This window comes from Cylas formicarius, unplaced genomic scaffold, assembly GCF_029955315.1.
Source record: "Cylas formicarius isolate icCylForm1 unplaced genomic scaffold, icCylForm1.1 PGA_scaffold_5__7_contigs__length_24384050, whole genome shotgun sequence".
Classification (NCBI taxonomy): domain Eukaryota; kingdom Metazoa; phylum Arthropoda; class Insecta; order Coleoptera; family Brentidae; genus Cylas; species Cylas formicarius.
This window is the reverse complement of record NW_026844341.1, coordinates 11,380,932-11,404,118: the sequence shown is the minus strand read 5'-3', so window position 1 is coordinate 11,404,118 and position 23,187 is coordinate 11,380,932. Positions and strand designations below refer to the sequence as shown.

Here is a 23,187-nt window from a genome sequence, read left to right as displayed (position 1 = left end):
TTTACGGCTACATTTTCGGGAATATTGTTCTCTATATCTTTTAAAATCCTTGTTTCGCGCTTCTTGAGCCTCTTCGGTTAATTGGCCAATGGGTAGTAAAGCATGGGCTATTATTTCGGGCCCATGAATGAGGAATTTGTGGACTGTGGGGGGCATGTGGTACCAGGGGTACTTCTGCGCAAAACGTCTTGCTGTATCATGTGCGAATTCTCGGAACTTGTCGACATTTATTTGTTGACCACTAGAAACTACTGTTAATATTGTATGCATGAGCCTGATCAGCTTGATATCAATATTTGTAATTTCGGCAGAGAGCTCAGAGTTTTTGAAAAAGCGTCTAGCGGTATTCCCGTCATTCGAGTTGCCAAAACCGGGTTTAGGTCTATCAATGATTAAACCGGTTTTTTCTCTAAACAGCTTTTGAATCCTTGTTTTCGTTTCTGCAACTATCTCTTTGTCATTTCCGCGGGCTTGCCACTTTTCAATTGGAAGTTTATATGATAAATGTAATAGACATTGAAAAAAACGGATCCAACCGTGTAATACTGATATCCCGAATTGCAGGTTCTCTGTTTTTATTTCTCTGTTTACCATTTTGTCAATTGAAATGAATTCTTGCGATTTTGCTCCGCAAATATCGCATTGTTGTGTAGATGAGGTCTCTGTTAGGGCGTTACATACTTTGACATCGATCCTTGCTAAAGTAAGCCTATGAGCGACTGAAATTGATTTGCCCCCGAGAGATAAATCAGTGCTGCTTAGTGTATCTATTTCTTTATCCACTCTACTTTTTTCAGCTAAAGACACTTGCGTTGATTCCTTAATGAATTCAATTTTCACAGGTCTACAGTATCGTGTGGATGATGGACAAGGATTCTGCCAGATCACTATTGGGTTCTTACTATCTAAATCGCATATAAGACGAAGAGGAACAAGTGATGTTATAAAAACAGCTGAATCACTCGATTGAGATCCATGAAACGCCTGCTTATAAGAACTATGACCTGAGCTTCCATCGAAACCCCACTTCGTAATTAAACAAAGCTTTTTTAGTTGTTCGTCATTGAGTAAATTGATATTACCTTGTATAGTCATCAATAGGCGTTCTGCAGTGTGGTTGAGCAAAGCTTGTAACTGAACTTCTGCTGATACCTCAGTTACTTTTATGTGCTCCTGATTTGGATAGCATTTTTTCTTTTCTGCTTGCACAACTTTATAAGAAGGAAATTTTTCGGGGTCGCACCTTCTAACTAAGCAATACTGGTGTCTTGACAACTTGGCGTCCACCAATAAAGATGACGCCTTTCTATATTTACTTGCCCGTTTTGGAGAAATTGACATGTCCTGCATTAATTTTGAGGCCTGTGTTTGTCCCGCTGCCCTTAAAGTCATCTGGGTTGCATACTTCAATTCCTCGAGTGGGGTAGATTTTCGCAAAACTTCGGTCTTTTTACGCTTGGTACGATCAGAGCTCTCTTCAAAGTTGATTTTTGGGCGACCCATTTGTTTTGGTGTTTTTATTGTATAATTTAGAAAAGAAATAGAAGTATCCAACCAATGTTAATTATTTTTTACAAATTTATCCTCCACCCTGCCTGCTTTCATCCATCTGTTCTTAAATTATCACTTAAAATGCGACAATCTTTGATCAAGTTCTTTAAGATTCTCCTCAGGACATTTTATACTTTCTCTAACATGCTCCCTCAAAAAATTAAACTTTTCTTCTACGTTTCTCTTAATAATAAATAATAAAAATAACAGCTGAGCTCGCACCTGCAAGTAATAAAAGCAATAAACATTGAGGTTTTTATCCGTACGAAAATATGTACTTTTCAGAAGCACTGACTTTGCCTATTTAAATGGTTATTTTAAACAAAAGTGCAAAAAGGTTGTAACATTTTAAAGTTTGCCTTAATTGTCTAGATAGTATAGATTATAGCCACACCAAAATGAAAGTTTGGACGAACTTGGAACCAAACTAAACCTCTAACCGTTTCTTGGGAAATCGAAAAGTATCAGCCTCCTCACATTAAATAATTACAATTTTATTTTTACAATTATTAATATTTGCAACAAAATTATTAATACTGCAAGATGGCTCCATCATAAAAAAGTATAAATTTAAAGAGTTTTTCACAAAAATAAACGGAAATGAATATGCACTCGAAAACACTAAGGCAAAAACGAACATACGACCTTTTGACTGAGCGTGGCAAGTAGATATAGCGCGCTATTGGCCTAAGATGTTTGTTTTATAGTAGGCATATATATTTGGAATACGAATAACAATATGGCGATTTTCTTATTGATATTTCATATATTTACTTTATGCCAAGTTTGGAGGTCATTGGCCCCAGTGTGCGACTGCGCCATTTCATTTATAGTTTGAGTCATTTTTGATGGTGTGTCTATTTTTCTTTTGGGAAAAAAACAGAACAGTTGATCCTTTTGCACTTGGAAATATTAATGAAATACTCATTGAAATGTCAGTGTACAAAACTATGCTCTTTTCTTTGTTTTAACGAGAGACTTCCTTTAACCGTGTTTATCGCAAAACAGGTGGTGTTGCGTTCTACATTCGTAATGATATTCGTTCATGGACTTAAATAAATTTTGTAACATTTTTAATATTAAAGTTATTTTACTACTCAGGCAGCAATAACTTGAAAAAAAAGGAAATTTTATTCCCATCTTTGAAAGACTTTTAGTGCTCCAGCTGCTGGCCAAACCCATCAACATTAACATTATTCAAGCTTATGTTTCCACACCTGACAAATCAGATAAGAATTTTACAAAGCAACTAAATCGAATGATATCAATATACTCCTGGGGGATTTTAATGCCAAAGTAGGTATGGGTAGAGTAGGGAACGGAGGTTGGGCAAAAATAGAAATGAACGAGGACTACAACTAATTCAGTACTGTGATTTATGATCAAAATAATTTAGTTATTAAAAACACATGTTACAAACTACCACTTCGTCGCCTCTATACTTGGAAGTCGCTTCAAGATAAATACCAAAGCAGGTGTTGATATTGAATCAGATCACATCTTAGTTGGGGGCAATATCTCGCTACATAAAAGGAAAGACGCAAAAGAACGAATCTACATAAAACTGTTCCAAAATACCAATTATCAGAATGAATGTACACTTTACTTAAATGATCAAATCGGCAAGATAACTTCGGCCAGCGATGTTGATGAATGTTGGTAAAACATGAAAAGAGCTTTTGGGAAGTCAAACAAAAAGTTTTTCCTATATGAAGAGAGAAGAAAATTGAAAATTCGGAAAGATCAGAAATTCAATTAGAGGTGCAAAGAATAATGGCTTACTGAACCCTGTGAAGAAGAAGAACATCCCAACGATATCTTCAAACTACATAAAAGAGTTAAATTGCTGGGAACTATCAGAAAAATCTGGTACAGGCTAGTTGAAATGAAAATGCGAAATCTGGAAGGTATATCTGGAAAGTGAAATCGGACCTGCGGTAGAATAAAATAAAAAATATTATCTGGAACTCTGGGTTTGCTATTCTCATAAATAAGGAGAATAGCAAACCCAGGGTTCCAGATATTATTTTTGATTTTATTAATATCTAAACTCTTTAACAACATTTTTGATGCAGGACATCTTCCAAAAGACTGCCTTCGTTCTGCTTTCATTACTTAGTACAAAAATATGCAACGTCCTACCCATTTCTTGAAGCTCTTTTTGCATAACAGGCTTTATAAAAAGTGCGAAGGAGCTCGCGGCTGCTGTCAGTTCGGGTTTAAAAATGGGTTTGGAACAAGAGAAGCCATATTCAGCATACAAAGCTTGGTACATAATTGTCAGGACCATAAAAAAGAGGTCGTGTGCTTTGTCGATTATGAAAAGGTTTTCGATAATGTAAAACACCATCTTCTGATATCGGACCTAAAGGATTTGGGGCTAGATGGTAAAGACGGTCGATTAATTAAGCACTGGAATCAAAAAGCAGATTGAGCAACTTAACAACGGAGCAGTTTGATATAAAAATAGGTGTTAAGGCTGAATTTTAACACTGCTGCTGTTCGATCTCTACTCGGAAAGAGTAAATAAAATAAGCACTAGATTAGGTCTGAAGATTAATATAGGGATATATGTTAAATCAAAATTGAGACTCAGAACAAGGGATTAGATATAGTACAGAGCAATCAAGAGCAACCAAAAAAAATTCTTACAAATAAAAATCAAAACTTGAAACTAAGATACCGAACCCTTAAAAGTTATGTTTGGTCAGTTCTTTTGTATGGTGTAGAGAGGCCTGAACATTAAAAGCATTTGCATAAATAAATTAGACGCATTCGAGATGTGCTGTCTGCGACGAATACTGAGGATATCGTGGGTAGATCGCATAAGAAATAAAGGTATAGGAAGAAAGAAACTTTCGTGGTTGCGTAATATGGACCGCTATCTACCGTCCGAAGGTAGTGTTAGCGCCCTTTTAGATAGAATAGTCGGTCTTTCATCCTAATGATAACGAAATAATTTGTGGTGATTTTAATTTCAATTATTGCAATGGAAAAACTTTAAACGATCACTTCTTATAGAAACTTGGAAAACTGTTTAGTGCAAGTTATCGCTGTCTTTCGAGAGTTTTTTTAATATTCTACAGTTTTCCGGTGCACAAGTCAAGCCAAAAATATAGTTCCAAAACTTGTGTTCACAAAAATTTCCAAACTTAAAGCCTTAGAGGCAAAAAACAAGTGAAACGAACAAGATATACTATCAGAATGGGATTCTATTATCAGGAAACACAATAAAAGTGTGTGTGGCAAGTAGTACATCAAATGATAAAAAAAAAGCAAAAAAATATGATTTTATGTAATACTTTAGAAAATTGAGAGTTTTAGTAGTTTGGAAGATGAACGGAACATGAACTTTTCGATTAGCATTTGACAAAATTGAAAAATTCAAAATTGGGTGGTTTTGGTGAACTTCTAAACTTTTTATTCAAACGTGTTATTAACTTATTTTGCGAAGACCCCATTAGATTGTGGTCAGTTCCCACGCAGAGTATAGATCGGTAAAGTTATTCCCATATTTAAAAAAGGACATAAATCCAAAGTTGAAAATAAAATAAAATTGAATTGGACAACGAAACGATTTCTTTTGGCGACAATATAGAATGTCTTGGCGTATAATATTGATAAAAATCTTAAGTCGAAAACACACTGTGAATACATAATATGATACAGCGTCTGTTTCTGAGGTTGGTCAACCCTCGCCACAGATGTTTTTATTTCGCAAAGAAGGTATATACGTTATCTTGCTGGAAAACAAAAACTCATAGTTGTAGAGACTATTAAAAAAAAAATAATATTTTAACTGTAGCGCTCTTCTTTATGTGTGAAACTTGAAAAATTGACATGCATAATTTCAATACTAGTAGTAGTTTTAACCTTCTCACAAATATTTGCAAATTTCTTTTTAATAATTTGCCAAATAACATACAGATGTGTAAATCTTTAACGCTTTGCAAAGTTATGTTAGAAACATTTTTTTATTAGCAAAAACTTTCGAAATTCTAGAACATTATTTATAAATTGCATCATAGAGCCGGTGCATCTTTTTTGTGTTTTGTGTTAGGTTAGAATTAAGAGTGACTTTTCCTATGCAATGTATATCGTTGTAGATGAAAGTAAACGTATTCTATTGATGTATTTTATACTGTATTATAACTGAAAACGGCAATGAGATGATTGGCGAAACGTCAGCAACGTCGGATCAAGAAGATTTGTAAATATATAGTTTTGCAGTAACCTGTGTAAGTTTGTTTAAAAAAAAGTGTGTTTATTTATTTATTTATTTATGTACAAACTGAGTATGCAACACTAGAAACGAAAGGAACAAAAATAACATAAAACATACAAAGTTATGTAAGTAATGTTTTATGTATTGCAGGACAAAAGATAGACGAGCAAAACACTGCGAGTTAAATTTTTAAGAGGTTGACTTGACGCATGATGTTAGTTTAATAAGTTTTGAAATTTGATCTTGGGGATTGATGCGGTTTTCATAACACCATGAGGCATAAAATCCGTTTTGGACTGTAGTCTGTTCGAAATCAAGAAGAGAAACCAACCATTTGTCTCTGAAAGAAGGGAAGGGGAAGAAATCCGCATGTTTAATATATATTTGCTGCAATAAGAGAAAAAAAAAGCATTTTTGACTGAAACTTAATCAAAATCGACAAGAAAAGTCAGAAAGTGAGCAGATTTCGGCAGGTAGGAAAAGATAATTTTGACCGAGCAGTCAAAACCCATCGACGCCTTTGTTAAAAACTATTTAAAGCCGGTTTACTAAGACAAATTGTCAATCATATTTTAGAAACATTTCTCTCAGGATTTGAATAGCAATTTTTAAAAGAATTTGCAAACCAATTAAAAAATATATCCAAAATTCTTGAGATATGAATTTTGTAGATATCATAAACGATTAGTATTAGAAATACTAGTTAGGCTATATTGGCCATACCCGTACAACAACATATAACTTACAGTGTGTATTCATTGTATGCTAATAATCTGAAGATTTATGCTGTTGTTAATTCGCTTTTAGATATATTCGATCTTTCCAAGATCTTCGACACCGTTGATCATAAACTGGTGTTGGACTTCTTGAAGTATTCTGGCGGAATACCTTGGAAAATATTAAAAAGTTATCTTACGGAAAGTACACAGAAAACAGAAATTAATCATAGAATTAAAAAAAATCATTCCCTATGGCGTCTCCCATGGGATCCGTTTTAGAGCCAATATTCTTCTATTCTTTAAATAATTTATAGTAGGAACAATCCTTAGTTTTGCGGATGACCAAGTGTTCTTATAGGAAGTCGACTAGTGGGATATTCTTAAAACCAATGTGGAAAATGACTTCATTAACTACTTGAGCTGTTTCAAAAAAATGTCGCCTACGGTGAATGAAGAAAAAACGGTTTTTATACGATTTTCGTGCTATCAACAAGGTTCACCGAATTTTAACACTTCTATTCAAACAAATAAATGATTCGATAAAGTCGACAGATAATATTAAATGCTATAACATTGGATGCACAATTAAAATGGAATAAATATTTACAAAGATTAGTAATTTCGGGTTCAAATATTTTAGAAACAATTTTAAATAAACACCAAATATTAACACATTACACAGGGACATATGTTCTAAGATCATGCTTTCAAAAAACTAGAAATTACTCTTCTGCTGTTGATTTTCAAAAAACGGTTGCAAACATTTTCAAAAACAAACCGGGACTACAAAATATAAATCATTCTTACAATACAACGGAAGTAGAGAGAAGGGAAATGTTACAACACATAAATGTAACACGCCAATAGGCCGAAGATCTTACACATTTCGGAAATTCATATTATCAACATAACCCAAAAATATATTTCATTTGTGAGCTTTGTAGTAATAAATAACTTAATAAATATAAATGCGTCAAGATAAAAAAGTAAACGAAATATTAGAATATAAAAAAAAAGTTAAAAAAATGGAAAGTGTAAGATTTGTTTGTTTTTAATGTGAAATTTAAAGCAATTTTGTTTTTTTTTTAAATTTTATATTATCGAATTATGTACAAATTTCTGTAAACATTTATTAGCTTCATAAACTCATGAAATGTAATCACACATAACTGAAGGATATAAGGGAGAATTTAAATTTTTTTATTTGCGTAAATGTATTTCAAATGTAAAGTATTATTTTTATTGTATAATTATTTTATCTACGCAATAAACATATACTATACATCATTATGAATATTCTATAAGTTACATATGAACAATTGAAATATTTTTGCTATTGTTAGTTCCCTTTTAGTAAAAAAAAATAAAAAAAAAAGTCACAAAAATGTTCTTATAATAAACTTCTCGTGAAATACTGGGTTTGAAGAACTCCACTTTAATTACATTTTACTGCAGCACCGTAAGAAGTGTTTTGGAGTACTCCTCAATAATGTGTGAATCGAATTGAGAGTGTCAAAATGTTGTTAACTCATTTCAATAGTCACTTCCACTTTTATAATGCGATTTCATACTTGTTTTGGTATTTTCTTTGTACCTAACCTTATCGACTCTGCACTTTGTTCGCTCTATGTTTCTTTTAACTCCTGTGCAGAGTGTCCGAATTGCGGGATATCTCGGTTAAAAGTAAAACTAGAGGCTCGTGGTTTGCTGGTCATGGTGATACTTTTTCGTGAAGTGAAAGACGCGGTTAACAGAATTTTCTTATCCGATTGCGTTTCTGAGTTACATGATCATTAAGAAAAATTCGCGATTTTCGGCACTCCTTGTATCTCCGTTAATGGACGTCAATGGAGGAGCTAGTTTTTTTCCGATTTAAAAAAAAATTGAATTGTGACAAAAGCTGTAGATTTTTAAATGGGACCCCATGTATAGTTTTACGTTATCCGTATCCGTCGAGGGCGTTCCGAATATATATAATACTTTATCATATGTTTTTAATTCAGGTCTGTAGTCAATATCGTAATATATTAATATGACTTCTAATAGTAGGCCATGAAATAGAAATGTATTATTATTGTTATTAAATATTTTTTTATATATTCAAGAATTAGTCAGTTGTAGTTATATATATTATTTATTTATATATTTTAATTATTACATATACTCCTAGATATCTATCTGCTACCTGCGTATATACAAAATTTCCTCTTAATTCCTAATATAAAACATGAAATACTAAAGCCAAATGTGCCTTGTTGCTGTGGAGGATCTACTCAGATGACTAATTCAATTCACATTCAAAAATTTAAAAAAACTGATGTCAACACTAGTGAAATCATGAAAGTCTTGTCAATTATCCAACACTCATAAATATATCATCGCATCAACTTCTGACACTGAAAAATCAGTTCTTGCAAAAGGTTCCAACCTCGTCTCTGTGTCACGTATTATCGCAAAAGAGGAAATCATTTCATATATCGAGTCTATCCTAAACAAAATGCCATCTCAAACAGCTAATAAAATTCGATATGAATCTCATAAATTCTAAAAAAATCAAAACCTCCTAAATGTAGTATTCCAAAACCTCAACGCATTGCCCTAAATCCCAACATCGCAATTCTAAAAGCAGATATAGGAAATGTTACGGTGCTCTAAACACAAATGAATATCACGAAAAGATTAAAGATATACTTATCAAATCCTATCGCCAACTTAAATATTTTATTAAGGCTTCTTTTATATCGAAATATGTGAAAAAGTTTGTCATAAGTCTAAAATTCCTCGTCCCTACGGACTCCCTAAGATTATAGGATTACTCCTTCGACCTATTGCCAGCACCATTGTTTCTCCAACATATTCCCTATCAAAAGATTAAGACTGATAGTTTTGGTCAGAGTAGAATGCGAGCCGGTTTCATTCAAGCTCTGAAGAAGCCCATCGGATGATTGGATCATTGGCGAAACGTCAGCAAGTTCAATTCAATAACAACCGACGCAGAATTTTGGTACATAGTATCTCTTTAGACGTAATTTTTATTTTTCCCGTAACATAAATTTTAGCAGAGATACGAAAGGTGCCGCAAATCACGAAATTTTCAAAATTGCCCTGTGACTCAGGGACTTAGTGGGATAAGAAAATTCTGTTGACGGCATTATTCGTTATACTAACCGAGATATTCTGCAATGACGACGTATTTCGAACACTCTGTGCAGTTCATTGTCTCGCCGTTCACTTAATTTTTGCTAAATACTGAGTAATCTACTTAAAAGCTTGTACCACATCGGCTTCTATGCTTATAATTCCTTGAAGAGAATTCCTATACAATTGGTTAGCGTTTCTTCACACTGCGGGCATACCAATATTCATCTGCGATTTAGCCCTCGTAAATAAATACTTAAAAGAGTCAGTATTTGGTTAGTTCACAGTTAACAAATATTCATCTTTTATCCTAGGTCATTCTGGTTAAGTGGAACGAGCCTTACCAAAAGCTTGCGTCATGCGACAGCTCGGGTATAATTTTCGTATGGATCAAGTACGAGGGTCGCTGGTCCATTGAGTTAATAAACGACAGGAACACCCCAGTAACCCATTTCTCTTGGTCTCACGACGGACGTATGGCTCTGATTTGCTACCAAGTACGTGGTCCTAGCTCAGAAGGTATCTCCTCACTCCCGCTTGTTATAGGATGGGTTTGTTCTGGTGGGTTCGGTGGCCGGTCAAAGGTACTGGTCGTCGATGCTCAACCTCGACGCTACCATAACGTGCGGTATATGGACTCCAGATGACCAACAGGTCTACTTCGGCACCACTTCGGGGGAGATCATAGTCATGGACGTCCACGGTGCGATGGTATCGCACATCCACCTGAGTGGTGACGTCGGCATCACGTCGATGGCGTGGTCATGCGAGAAATTCAAGATGGAGGAAGGAGATGAACCCGAAACGATCGCTGCAGCAGCCGCCACTAGTTCAGGTACCGTTAGAAGTAGGAGGTTTTTGGGTGATCCAGGTATTTGACGCTACTGGAGTGATGTGGTCGTTTCGACGCTTCTAGATATGCGATGGAGCTCATTTTAGGAAAATATTTCGCAGGAGACAAAAAGTTCGTATTGGCCGTCTCGCTTCAGAACGGATACATCTATCTGCTCGGCACTTTCGACGACGTGGCACCTATCCAAATCAACACTGACCTGCAGGGTCCTCTGTGTATGGAGTGGAGCAATTCGAGGGAACTGCTGGCGGTATCGGGTATCACATTAAAATCTCCAACGCTCGGACCTCAAATGGAGTACACCAACATGTTGAAATTTTATAACGAGAAGGGGGTTTTGCTATATCAGACGCAAGTGCCCGATACGCAAGTACGAAGACTTGAATACCAAAGTGCTGAGGACTTATTATCTCTTTTCCTAGGCGAGAGTTTCAACTTTGACATGGGGCCACAATGATAAACGCTTATTCCTAGCCACCGGCACTCAGATACATATCGCATGGGTCGCAAAGAGGATCGCATCGCTTCAGCTACTCTGCCGACTTAGAATCTACAATTTGCTGCCCACAGAGTCCATGCTATCCGGCTTACCTCTGCCCATTAGACTCAGGAATATTATCGGGAATTTGTTTGCTCAGACGATAAGGGTAAGTGCAGGTCGTTTTGCGAATAACAAGGCCCTTAAGCAATTCTTTGTTGTATGCTTAGTGTTGCGTTCCCGAGCCAAGTGCTCTCAGAGAATTTGTGTCGCGGCCTCCAGTTGGGTCTGTCAGACTACACTGCACGATGATCAGACACGACGAAGAGAGCAATTTATCATCGGGCACGTGCTACACCCTCTACCTCGAATACCTTGGAGGATTGGTTCCTTTATTGAAAGGAAAAAGGACCAGCAAAATCAGACCGGAATTCGTCATTTTCGATCCTCAGGGGGAAGGTAAAACGTTTCGGTGCGTTCGAATCATTCTCCAAACGTTTCTTTACAGATTATCAACTGCACCTGTCCTCGAACGACTCAAAGAGTTCCTCCAGCTCTAGTAACTCTACGGCTAATACTATGGGCAACAGCGAATCCTCAGATTCCGACCGGGAAGACGGGTGTACTGGTTCTCCTAGACTACCTAGGAGAAAGAAGAAGAAGCAGAAGTATCCGAACCTCGAACGGCCTTTGTATCAAAGAGCCGAGCCGGAAGCTGAACAGGACGACCTATCTTACGTGGACACATTGCCCGAAGTAAGTTTCTTGTATTTTTTTAAAAAGTTTTTCCATTGTGGCATTCTTTAGCAAGTGCGTCTAGTGGAAGTCACTTCCAACATCTGGGGTACCAAGTTCAAGATCCATGGCCTCGCGAACGTGGTACCCGCCAATCTAGGTCAGGTCACCTACAAGACGTCGTTGCTGCACCTGCAACCGCGTCAGATGACTCTGGTCATCACCGAGCTGAGAGATGACTTTCCCGTAGGCCCCGATCCCACGTTCAACCCCAACCTGTTCTCCGAAGACGAGGAGGAGCCGCAGCTGAACAGCCACAAGGCGCCGCGACTCAACATGGAGAATTGCCCACCCATAGCGCCAATGTCGCCTAGAACGAGCGCAATGAATCGCCAAAAGTCTTACGAAAACCAAGAGGACGCCAAGTGCCCTTTTGTCGAAATTGAAGATAAAAACTTAGTCCGTCCGCAGAATTTATTGCGTCCAACGTGTAGCCAAAACTCGACAAGCTTCATCGGACAGTACGGAAAATCCGCGGGGCAGAATCAAAAGCACGCCATCTCGCCCATCTGCTGCGAGGTAGCCGTACCGGCCTTGCAGTCACCCAAGAACGCCGTGGCTCCCAGTGATATTATTTTCGATAGACCGTCGGCTCCGACCATTATCTCCTACTCCACCAACAGCAATTGTTCGCTGCAGGTCAAGCCGAACTTCGAGCATTCGAGGAACGACATCTCCGTTGCTTTTAATATTAACAATGACCAGCACAAACCCATAGTCATAAGGAAGAGCGACGAGGCTTCTTCGAAGCATAAAGCTGTGGTCGTCGGGGAAGGCAATGGTAAAGAAGTGTCGGAGGAGGCGATACCGTCGACTTCCAAATGTTCGGCCGCGCCTATTTTCGTGGAGCCTATGATCAGGAGTTGTAGCGTCGGATACTTGGACATGGTGGACGCGCAGCTGGTGCCTGGCGACGTCCGGCTCAGTATGCTCAGAAAAGAGATTCCTAAACGGTTGGTGTTGGTGAACAGTGAAAGAAATTATCAAAAAAGGCGGCAGAGTAGGCTGCGCTCCAAGACCAACGCGAAGACGCGCTCCGGCTTAAATAACTTCGGCAAGTCGAAGAGTCTGGATTCGAGCGACATTTTCCCGAACCAGGACGTCAGCTTCGTCGCGAAAGAGGAGAAGATTCCCGAACAGGCGGAGACGATTCCCGCGAAGAATGTAGAACCGAACAATATGAAGAACATTGCCAGGGATTTTTTCTCTTCGCCCCTCATGCGCAGGAAGAATAAGAAAGCGCGAGATAAGGGGAAACGGGGGGAAGATGGCGATTCGGAACGAAACGGTGTTCCTATTCACACTCAGGCTTTGGCCAATCTAGAGAAGCTGATCACCAGGTTAAGAGAGGACGACGGGAGTAGACCGACGCCGCCCGCGTCTCCGAGGCTGCCCAGGAGTTCGCCGTCATCGCCTGCGCCTAGTAAAAAAGATGCCAGACCTCAGTCCGCGTCTCCTATCCGTAGGAGACTGCTAAACTCGCCACTTTTGGGCAGGAGATACAGAAAGAGCAGGAACCAGGAGAGTTCCGACGACGAGGTGAACGCGTCCGGTGACGAGATATTCAACGGTACCAACTACAGGGACTTGGAAACGTTCCAGAAGAGCCAGTTGAGGCAAAAGGTGGGTAGCGACGGCGCGGAGACGTTGAGTTTAAGTTTGCGCGATTGTTATAGTTAAAGAGGGGGAAGATCGAGCCGAACGGAGGTAGTTGTTGCAATAACCAAAACATTCCGCAACGGAGGGAGTTCGTAATGCACAACAAGGCGCCGATGTGGAACGAGAACAGTCAGGTGTACCAGCTGGACTTTGGAGGTCGCGTAACGCAGGAGTCGGCCAAAAATTTCCAGATAGAGTTTCGAGGAAAACAGGTGAATATTTCGCTTGGCCTGTCGATGAAATTACAAGCCAAGCGATAACCATGTCAAAAAATAACTTTCAAATTACAGAGACATGAATGTATCAAGTGAGATATGTTAAAGTATAGATGATGTACATAGGGATATTGGAAACCGTATACACAGGCAGACACAGCGTCGCTTAAATAGAAGAAAATTATTTTATGTATATGCCAAAAAATAATCTAGCTTGGTTTCCTTTAAATCGATACCCTTACGGAGATCACAATATTTTCCTTATTATGTTAGCCGAACTGTTCAAATTTTCAGAATATATATAAATATATAAATGGCGTTAAAAAATTTAGGCTTGCTATGTTGCGTGCGGCCGAAGTCAATATTTGTTTTTCTTATGGGCGCCATATTGACTGTCTACTTTTTCGAAGTCGTCTTTTAAAATGCTTTCCAACGATGTGTAACATATTTATGTTTGGTCAAGATAAATTGGGAAAAACAAAAATAGAATTTTATTGTATTAGACTTCGATATTGCTATTCAATTTTAAATGACGTTTACCATTAAGTGTTATTTACTTCTTTAGCGCACAAAAAGAAAAAGGAAATACCCAGAATTTTAGAATAAAATTAGAGTAAATGTTGAAATAACCCGCCGTTTTGTTGTACGCATAACATACATTTTCTCAACACTGCTTCGCAGGACTGTCTTAACATTTGCGAAGTGATATTGTTAATAACTTTTGCAACAGCTTTTCTTAATTCTCCAAGGTTTCCGTAAGACCTACTGTATACTTGATTTTTGAGTGGATCCCATACAAAGAAGTCAAGGAGTTTTATGGGGAAAACATTTGTTGCAGAGCCGCTAGTAAAAGGTTTATAAGGTTTATAAGGTCTTTTGTTACGTTTGTTTGTACAATCCTCTTAGAATTTAAGTTATGATCGGAAAAATAGGGTGTTATTTTTCCGAAATTATTTTGACCAAATATAAATGTGTAACATATATTGAAAAGCATTTTTAAAGAGCATTTAGGTAATGGAAAAATTCAATATGGCCTTCATAAGAAAAACAAAAGTTGCCTTCCGCTGTACGCAACATAGCAGGCCAAAAAAAAAATTGACACCATATTGGCATTGTCGAATCCTTGTACTTTAAAGCCCGACCATTTCGGCTCCTATAATAAGGAAACTATTGTGGCTTTGCAAAAATGGACATTTTCCTTTTTCACTATGTATCGATTTAAAGTAAAACAAAGCTAGATTATTTTTTGGCATATACATTACGGTACATTACGGTAGTACATACGGTACTCTTCTTCCTTTTAAACAACGCTGTATCTCTTGTACCCATATACTTCATCTTATACTGGACACCGTGTATATCAATTTTCTATTTGAATAATAAATGTTCTTTTTTTTTTATAGCTCTAATAACACGACTCTACAAGAGAATTTTCGTTTTCGGTTAACTAAGCACAAAAACGAAGAGAAAATACCCTTTTTTTATATAAACTTTGCTTTTGTCATAGTTATAATGACTCATTTTTAATTTTTGATGTGAATTTTAGTTAATTTAATACATAGTGCCGCTAGATGGCATTTGAGTGATAAACAATGATCAGGTGTTTTGTACAAGTCTAGAAAAACTTGAAATGTCGTCGCGAACGTGTCAATATGATGCTGATGCTTTTTGTTATTTATGTGGTCAATTCATTAAAGTTCGAGACATAAATTTTACAATTAAAGGCATCTCACATTTTCAGTGAAGCCTATTTTGACTCTCCTGTTCAGAATCAAGACAGGCCGTGGTTGCTTGTAGTTATTGTAAAACAGATTCAAAAGTAGTGAATATAGGTAGAAAACAGAGAACATACTTTTAAGTGCACGCTTTATAACTCACTTAATATTTCCTGGCACAAATTGGCCATGATGAATTCGATTAGCTCTTACATTGCTAACAATTTCAAAGTTATTTGCAACCTAAAAAAAATTATACAAAAGTCTAACCAAGTTTCAGCAGGCGTAACAGTAGCATTTGCTAAATACAAGCTCAAGCTGTTAATTAATTTTATTGAATTAAATTAGCAGGAAATTTTATCTGAGAAAAATACATGTAAGCCAATTAAATCAATATATTTCGAAGAATTAATTTCCTGCAAGCTGGAAATTAAATCAAAACTTCTATTTTGTCCTAAAAGCTTTTGGTTGCCGATAAACCGCCAAATGTTTGCTTAAGTTTTTTGCTTCCAGTTGGAAATCTGTGCTACGGACGGAAAACGTCATTCTATTCAAAAATTCTGCAGACTAAATTCTACATATTTTGATATATAAAATTACAAATTCGGTTAACTAAAATAACGCAAACCGAATGTTACAAACGAAAAAACTTGGGGATTCTGATACCCTTATTGCCAGCACTGCCATTTAGTTGATTTATTGATTTATGGATTCTATTAACCGCGAAAGCATCAAATTCATTCTCCAATTACGTTATGAAACCTGGAAAACCAACCTCTCCGAACACTTTTTACCCCCCCAAGTACTTTAACTTCTCGTCCGTTGCCAAAGAGAATATTCTGTTCCTACATGTAATTAATTGAAGTTGGTCAAGCTTCTTGAACAGAAGACGACATTATGTTTCATCATGAAGATTCAGATCCTGAGTTTCTCATTTCAGCAGGTCAGTGGTTCTTGGCGGCCCTCTATTATTCACCTCAGATCATTAACAATGCCAATTTTCGAAATTCACCCGTTGCGGATGTACCTTCAAATCCAGGGCTGATATGGTAGGCCAAAGGATCGTCTGAGCAGGGGATGGAGGAGGACGGATCTTGACCTTCTCCCCATCACAGTAGGCATGCATTTTTCGAGAATATACCTCAACTGCAAAGGCCAATCTTGCTCGAATTCAGCATCCTTCGAGGATGAGGGTGTGACTCATATTGCTGTAGAAGTAGACGTTGGACAGTCCCGTTGAAGATCATTCTTACGAAGAAGATATACAACTGCTATGTCCGAGCTCATCAGAGGAAACATTTTTGAAAATGCGAACATCTATTGATTCATATAATCTTTAAATTTAAATTTTATTTGCACTACTCGAATTTCTACTCGGCTTATGTATATTCCTTACACATTGCAAAGGAGTAAAAATTGTGAATTTGGTAAAAAAAATGTAATTTTTTTACTCGGCTACTGAAAGTTAAGCTCACCATCTGGGATGGTGGAGGTTTTAAAACGATTTGGAGTTTCCTCAAAACGGTTTATTTGAACTCAATTTTAATTGTTATTTATTATTTATGTAAAAATTATCGTTTTAGGTGATGCAGTTCGGAAGAATCGACGGCAACGCTTATACTTTGGATTTCCAGTATCCGTTCTCCGCTCTGCAGGCGTTCGCGGTCGCGCTGGCGAACGTCACGCAGAGACTTAAATAGTTGAGTTTTCATTTGTAAACTGTGCCAATTTTTAATAGCCTATTGAATTGGACGGTCGTCGTGTCGCCTCCACACACGGATATAGACTTCGTATTTATTTGCAGTTTTCCCGTCACGCGTTGACGCAAAAAAAGAAAAACAGAAATTCTATATATATATTTTATAGACGTTTTGATAGATATTTGTTACATTTTGTCTTTTTCGTCCGTTTTTGTTGAACGTTCTTTTTTTATTGTATACTTGAATGTTGAATTAAAATGTTCCATTGCTTTATTAAGTTCGGCGTTTTATTCTCCTGGTATTCTGTCAACACACTTCGCCTATGTCGTTCAAAGTCTTTGTTTTTCTATTATTTCTTTAACACTTTTCACTTCGGCCCGGTTGTACAGTCTTGATTTAAGCTACAGTTCTACTAAACTAATACATTTCCGTTGCACCCTGCGTTCAATTTATCTTAATGACATGCACTATGTTCTTGACAGCCATTTTCTAACTGGTGTTCTCTCAACAATTTTAATGTAATTAGTGATTCGCACGACTCTGAAGATATAAACATAAGAAGTTCTCGGAATGTGAGGGGCAAAAGCTCTTGAAGTAATTAAATATAAATTTAAAATGGGTCCAGATTTAAATTCCAGCATTCCTTATTCAAGACAAGTCTTTTTGTTCTGGCTAAACCGCTTGTTATACTTTGTAATATTTGTCTGAGAAACTAAGCGAAAATTATTCCCGCACACAAAAAGACTGCAGATCGCAAATCACAAACCCCTTATCTGCAATTTCTGTAAAGTTTTAGAATCTCTCTTATAGAACAAAATATTTCATGTTGTCAAGAACCAAATAGTCCCTCAAAAACATTTATTTTTTAAAGGAAGAGCCACCATCACCAATATAACGACTATGTCTCCGGTACATTTCTGATGCTATTGAAGAAGGTTCTCAAATGGTGGAATTTGGTCGTCTAGATCACAAAATTCTAATCTACAAGCTTCGTGCTCTTGGATTTTCCGAATCGCTTCATACTTGTCTAACCGCACTCAGTACCCCTACTTCTATGGTCACATTTCCGATGAATACATTACTTCTTCGGGCGTTCCTCAAGGTTCAATATTGGGGCCATTATTACTCCTCATTTTCGTTAATGATATTGGTAGAGACGTTGATGTCCGTTTTTGATATATACGGACGACGCATTTTTTTTTAAATCCCATGTTCAAAGCATTGCCTTACTCTGCAGCGGAGTTTGGAGCAAATCAAAGATTGGTCTCTAAATAATAACTTGCAACTTAATACAACAGAATGTAATGTAGTCTCTTCTACCACCAAGAGTGTAGCCGTGAAATATCTCCCATTCTAACACTTCTTTTGACTTGAAAGTAGTATTCCCCTTTGTTCCTCATATTAATAAGTTACTGTCAGAAGCCTCGAAAAGCTGTGGATTCATCGTACGTTGCACAACCAAAATACAGAAGTGATAAAAATATTGTATAAGTGATACGTCAGTTCTAAGTTGGAGTAGACATCAGTAGTTTGGTCTCTCTTATGTATCTCTTACTAATTTAAAATTTTACATAATTTGTTTGATTGATTTGATATATGAAATAGACTAAATTTTCTTGTTCCCCGTATTAACTCGAGACATAGTAACACTTTCTTTCTGACTCCACCAAAAACAAATACACCCACCTATTTTTTCAATGTGGTCCAAGTACAATGCTCGTCCCGATTTTAACTTTTTTTCGCAATATATTACTTAGGTAGAAACGTTATTGCCCCTTTGACTATAATTATTAATTTCCTATTCTGTTTTTTTTTATTAGAAGCTAGACTTTCGGTTAAGTCTCGTAATAGCATCATTCCTTGCCTAACTGTTAGTTGAGATGCATGTCTGTTGGGTAAATAAATAAATACATTAATAAAATAAAAAAAGGGAGCAACAGGTTTCTGAATGTTTAATATGGAAGTCTATCGAGTGACAGTCAGTAAAACGTCTCGTGGTGACCATAGTTGCCCTGTTGTGCTTCATAATGTTACATAAAAATAGTCTTTATTTATCTGTGTGTGTATGTGTTTTTTTTTTTGTAAAGAGGTACGAAAAAAAATCTTCAAAAGACACCGTCATCGTAAACTCTGCCGCCCATCTTGCGGCAGATATCGATAGGCGGTAGTGTGGAGATTTTTACCCACTAAAAAAAACATTCCTCTTCCCCTCTCCCCGCAGATGATACGGGAGGACTGGATTGGAACCGCGTTAACATTACATCGATCCAGTCCGTGCTGCGCCCCATGGCGCCTACTCCTGGCTACTGGTCCCTTTCTGAAATTTTATCTTTCAGAAGGCGCGGTGCGTAGGTTGCAACAGCCGACCAGTTTCCCTCCTGTTCGATCATAGACGTCACCAGACTTGAGGAGGAGAGCCCGGCGCCTATGATCTCTTCGGTGCTACTTCTATAGTCCTTCCACCGAGCACACTCAAAGAACGTATGTTCGGCGTCATCAATTTTATCAGGACAGTACTTACACATAATGGTAAGCCCATCTTAAAAAGATAAACGTTGAACTGTCCATGTCCCGTCAGTAGCTGGGTCAGATAGAAGTCTGTGTCCCCGTGTTTCCGAGAAAGCTAGACATTGATGTTCGGAATCAGACGCTCCGTCCATCTGCCCGTCTCCCCCGTCGTCCATCGGTCCTGCCACTCTTGCTGGGTTTCCGCTTTTATCCTTGTTTTTGCCTCCTTGAAGTCGTCGCATTTCCTTTTAGCGTAATAGAACTTGGCTCTCTCAAACGCTAATAGGTTGATAGGCCAGTAATGCCGCTTGCACTGCTGCTATTTTGCGCCTGTATGTGTTTCTGCTTTTGGATGTCCGCCCATATCTCTGCTCCATAGAGCAGTACTGAGTGAACTACTTCAAAGAGGACTCGTCTTTTTTTGGTTCGAGGTCCCATCGTGTTCGCCATGATCCTTGATAAGCTGATAAGATAGTTTTTCGTCTATCATTACCCCTAGGTAGCGTAAAGCTGTCGTTGACGTCAAAGTTGTACCTCCCATCTTTACGGTGAATGGTTTAGGGAACCATTTTTGTCGAGTCAGTACAACCATCTCTGTTTTCTGCTTGGCAAGTGTCAGGTGGTGTTTCTCAAGCCAGGCTTCGATGGTGTCAGTGGTCTCCCGAACTATTAATTCTGCTTCTTCGACACTGTCCACTTCTATTGTAGCCGCAACGTCATCCGCACAACCCGCAAGTTCCACTTGTTGCGGCAGCGGGATCCTCAGGAGCTGGTCATAGTCTGCGTTCCATAGATCGGACCCCATGATTGAGCCCTGAGGCACGCCGACCGTTATGTCGTGCTCCTGCGGGCCTTCCGTCGATTCTACAATTAGCGTCCTTTCGTCGAGGTAATTGTCAACCATTTCCAGATTGTCTGGCTCTATATCAAATTTATGTTCTAAGGCGTCCAGAATATCTCCCCAATTCGCGCTGTTAAAGGCATTTTTAACGTCAAATGTTAGAAGTAAACATACTTTGCGAGTTTCGAGACTACCAGACCATGTTCTTCTTGCAGTCTCTATCACCTTCTGAATCGCGTCGATCGTCGATCGTCGATCTACCTTTCCGAAACCCGTATTGGTTGGTAGTAAAACCTCCAGCACGGTCAATGTCGTTTCGAAGCCTGCCTTGAATGAGCTTTTCCAGCGGTTTCCCAGCGATGTCAAGCATGCAGAGTGGTCTAAACGAAGAAGGTGTTGAGCTTTCCTTTCCTTTGTCCAACAGGACCAATCTCTGCCGCTTCCAAACCGTGAGAAACGTGCCAGCATTGTAGGTGCCCAGGAGTATGTCCGGGTATTCTAGGGCTACAGTCTACAAGGCTGGAATACCATCTGGGCCGGGTGCTTTTCCTATCTTGATGGTCTTTGCCGCGTCTTGCAGTTCCTTGGTAGTAAAGGGAGTCGTTTCGCCACTTTTAACATAGTGTCTCTTCCTCCGCGGCGGGTGTTTGGGAAACAGCTCCGCCACGATGCTATACATCACGGAGGGGGGTTTTGGCGCTTCTGGTGCAGCTTTTCCAAGTCGTTTAGTGACAATTTGGTAGGCTTTACCACAGATATCATTGTTGAGGTCATTGCATAAGTCTTTCCATAGCGTCGCTTTCCTTGTTTTGATGGTTTTATTCAAGGTATTTTTTGCTTGCTTGTACTCGTTCACATACAGTTCCTGATCGGGTGAACGTTTTGCAGCCCTCGTTGCGCGGCGACGTAGCACATGGCATGTTCTTCGTAATTCTGTTATCTCCGTTGACCACCAGTATGCCAGTCTGTGTGCACCCCGAACTTTCAGTCGTGGCATAGAAGCATTACATGAGCCGAGAATAACGTTCATGGTTCTTGTCACTATTTCTTCCGTCTCCTTGCGGGTGCTTGGATTGGGGTTTCTCTGGAGAGTTGGTATGCTCCTTATGAGAAAAGTTCGTAGAGCATCAAGGCCAAGCTTGCTAGCGTTCCACTTCCTTTTGTATAGGGTGCACTGCGCAGCCGAGGCAGGTACAAGTCCAACACTGAAGGTCACAACTGATGGTCACTACCGCTGTATTCTTCGGATACGGTCCAGCCCTCAATCGTGTTCGCAATCCTTGGGGTCGCTAAGGTAATGTATTCTTGGTACCCTGGTCTCCGGAATGTCGTGGTATTTCCAGTATTCAGTACAATGAGGTCGAGTCTTGCTACGGCATCAGCGACTTCATTGCCTCTGGTATCAGAGAACGCTGCGCCCCATTGTGCCGATTTGGCGTTGAAATCACCAGCTACAATGACTCCGCCGTTGAACTTGCCGATAGCGTCCTCTATGGTAGCCAGTTTCTGACGGAACACACTGACTCCCTCGTTAGGCAAGAGGTAGACGCTCATGAAGTAGGCTGTAGGGGTTTGAACCCAGGCAAAGCCTGCTCGACTTCCGCTGTTGATTGCGGTAATGTTCTTTGTATTTGCGATCCATAGTGCTGCTGTCCCAGTTTCATGTGCGAACCATAACCCGCCCTGGAAGTTTGAATGTTGTTAGGAGATGATGCAGATATCGACTTTATCTTCAAAGATCCTTTGGCGAAGGAGGTGTTGTGCTAGTATGCACCTATTCAGATTACCTTGAAGGACTCTGATAATTTTTGTGCCCTTGTCGCTTCAGCTAGAGCTGCGCGGAACGCTTTACAAGCTTCGGAGCCAGGAATATGACACAGGCTGTCCTTAGCGTCATTCGGACATAGAAAGCACTTCGGTTGCTCGATGCAGTCGGCTGCCTTGTGACTTTCTCATGCGCATTTGAAGCAGCACTTGCTGCGGTCTGGCCCCTTGCAGGAGTGCATCGCGTACCCATACCCGAGACATCTGGCACAGCGTACCACTTTCGCTACCGGCCGTACGCGGCAGCTAACCCACCCAACCTTTATGCGAGCCTTATTAAGGGCCTTGACCGCATTGGTCTCGTCAATCTCGCAAAAAGCCGCTCTTTGACCTCGTTGGGTAACTTCAGTTAGCTTGACTCGCTTGATTTCGAGGTTTGCCGTGAAGTCTCGCCCAAGTGCATCACGGACGTCAGATTCAGTGGAGACTCCGTCCAGGTCTAGAATCTCTATCGTAGCTGTAGGTATCAGCGTTCTGACGGTACCGATATTGGCGGCTGCTGTCTAAATAGCGGCCGTGAACGCGGTGCTGTCTTCAGTTTTGCGGGTCATTTCTAGCAGAACGCCCTCGCGCCTTGTTTGTTTTATGGACTTTATGTCAACTCCAGTTTCTGTCGGGTTGACCTTGGCTTTGATCTCCTTGAGAAGATCAGCGTACGTTCGACCCTCGGTTGGTTGCACAAGAATGGCCTTTGTTCTTGGTTTTCGACGATCCACCTTACGATGACTGATTGCCCGCGGAACGTCGTTGGCATGTGGTTTTTGAGCCACCTTCAGTACTACTGCCGAGTCCTGTTGAATTATTTTCTTTTTTCTCCTCCGAGTCACCTCGGTCCAGGTATCCTTAGCGTGCTTTTCGGACGTTCGTAAATCTTGGCCGGAAGTTGGGCTAGGTGTAGATATCGATCTTTTTTGGGGGTTCGACTCCTGGGGCTTAGGATTTGGTGTCGACGGTAGACCCGCTTGA

At 39.1% G+C, this 23,187-nt stretch overlaps 1 protein-coding gene across 1 annotated transcript in view; it reads left to right on the top strand.

Annotated features, from left to right (window-relative positions):
- Positions 1-17,467, top strand: part of LOC132702622 (tubby-related protein 4) — a 32,079-nt gene extending 14,612 nt beyond the window's left edge. Inside the window, exons 3-11 of the mRNA XM_060671387.1 lie at positions 9,948-10,130; positions 10,180-10,468; positions 10,588-10,856; positions 10,909-11,133; positions 11,195-11,423; positions 11,473-11,720; positions 11,772-13,382; positions 13,436-13,630; positions 16,932-17,467. Of these exons, the coding sequence (XP_060527370.1) occupies positions 9,948-10,130; positions 10,180-10,468; positions 10,588-10,856; positions 10,909-11,133; positions 11,195-11,423; positions 11,473-11,720; positions 11,772-13,382; positions 13,436-13,630; positions 16,932-17,048 (3,366 nt within the window). The 3' untranslated portion in view covers positions 17,049-17,467. The remainder of the gene's footprint in view (positions 1-9,947; positions 10,131-10,179; positions 10,469-10,587; positions 10,857-10,908; positions 11,134-11,194; positions 11,424-11,472; positions 11,721-11,771; positions 13,383-13,435; positions 13,631-16,931) is intronic.
- Positions 17,468-23,187: the final 5,720 nt, after the last annotated feature.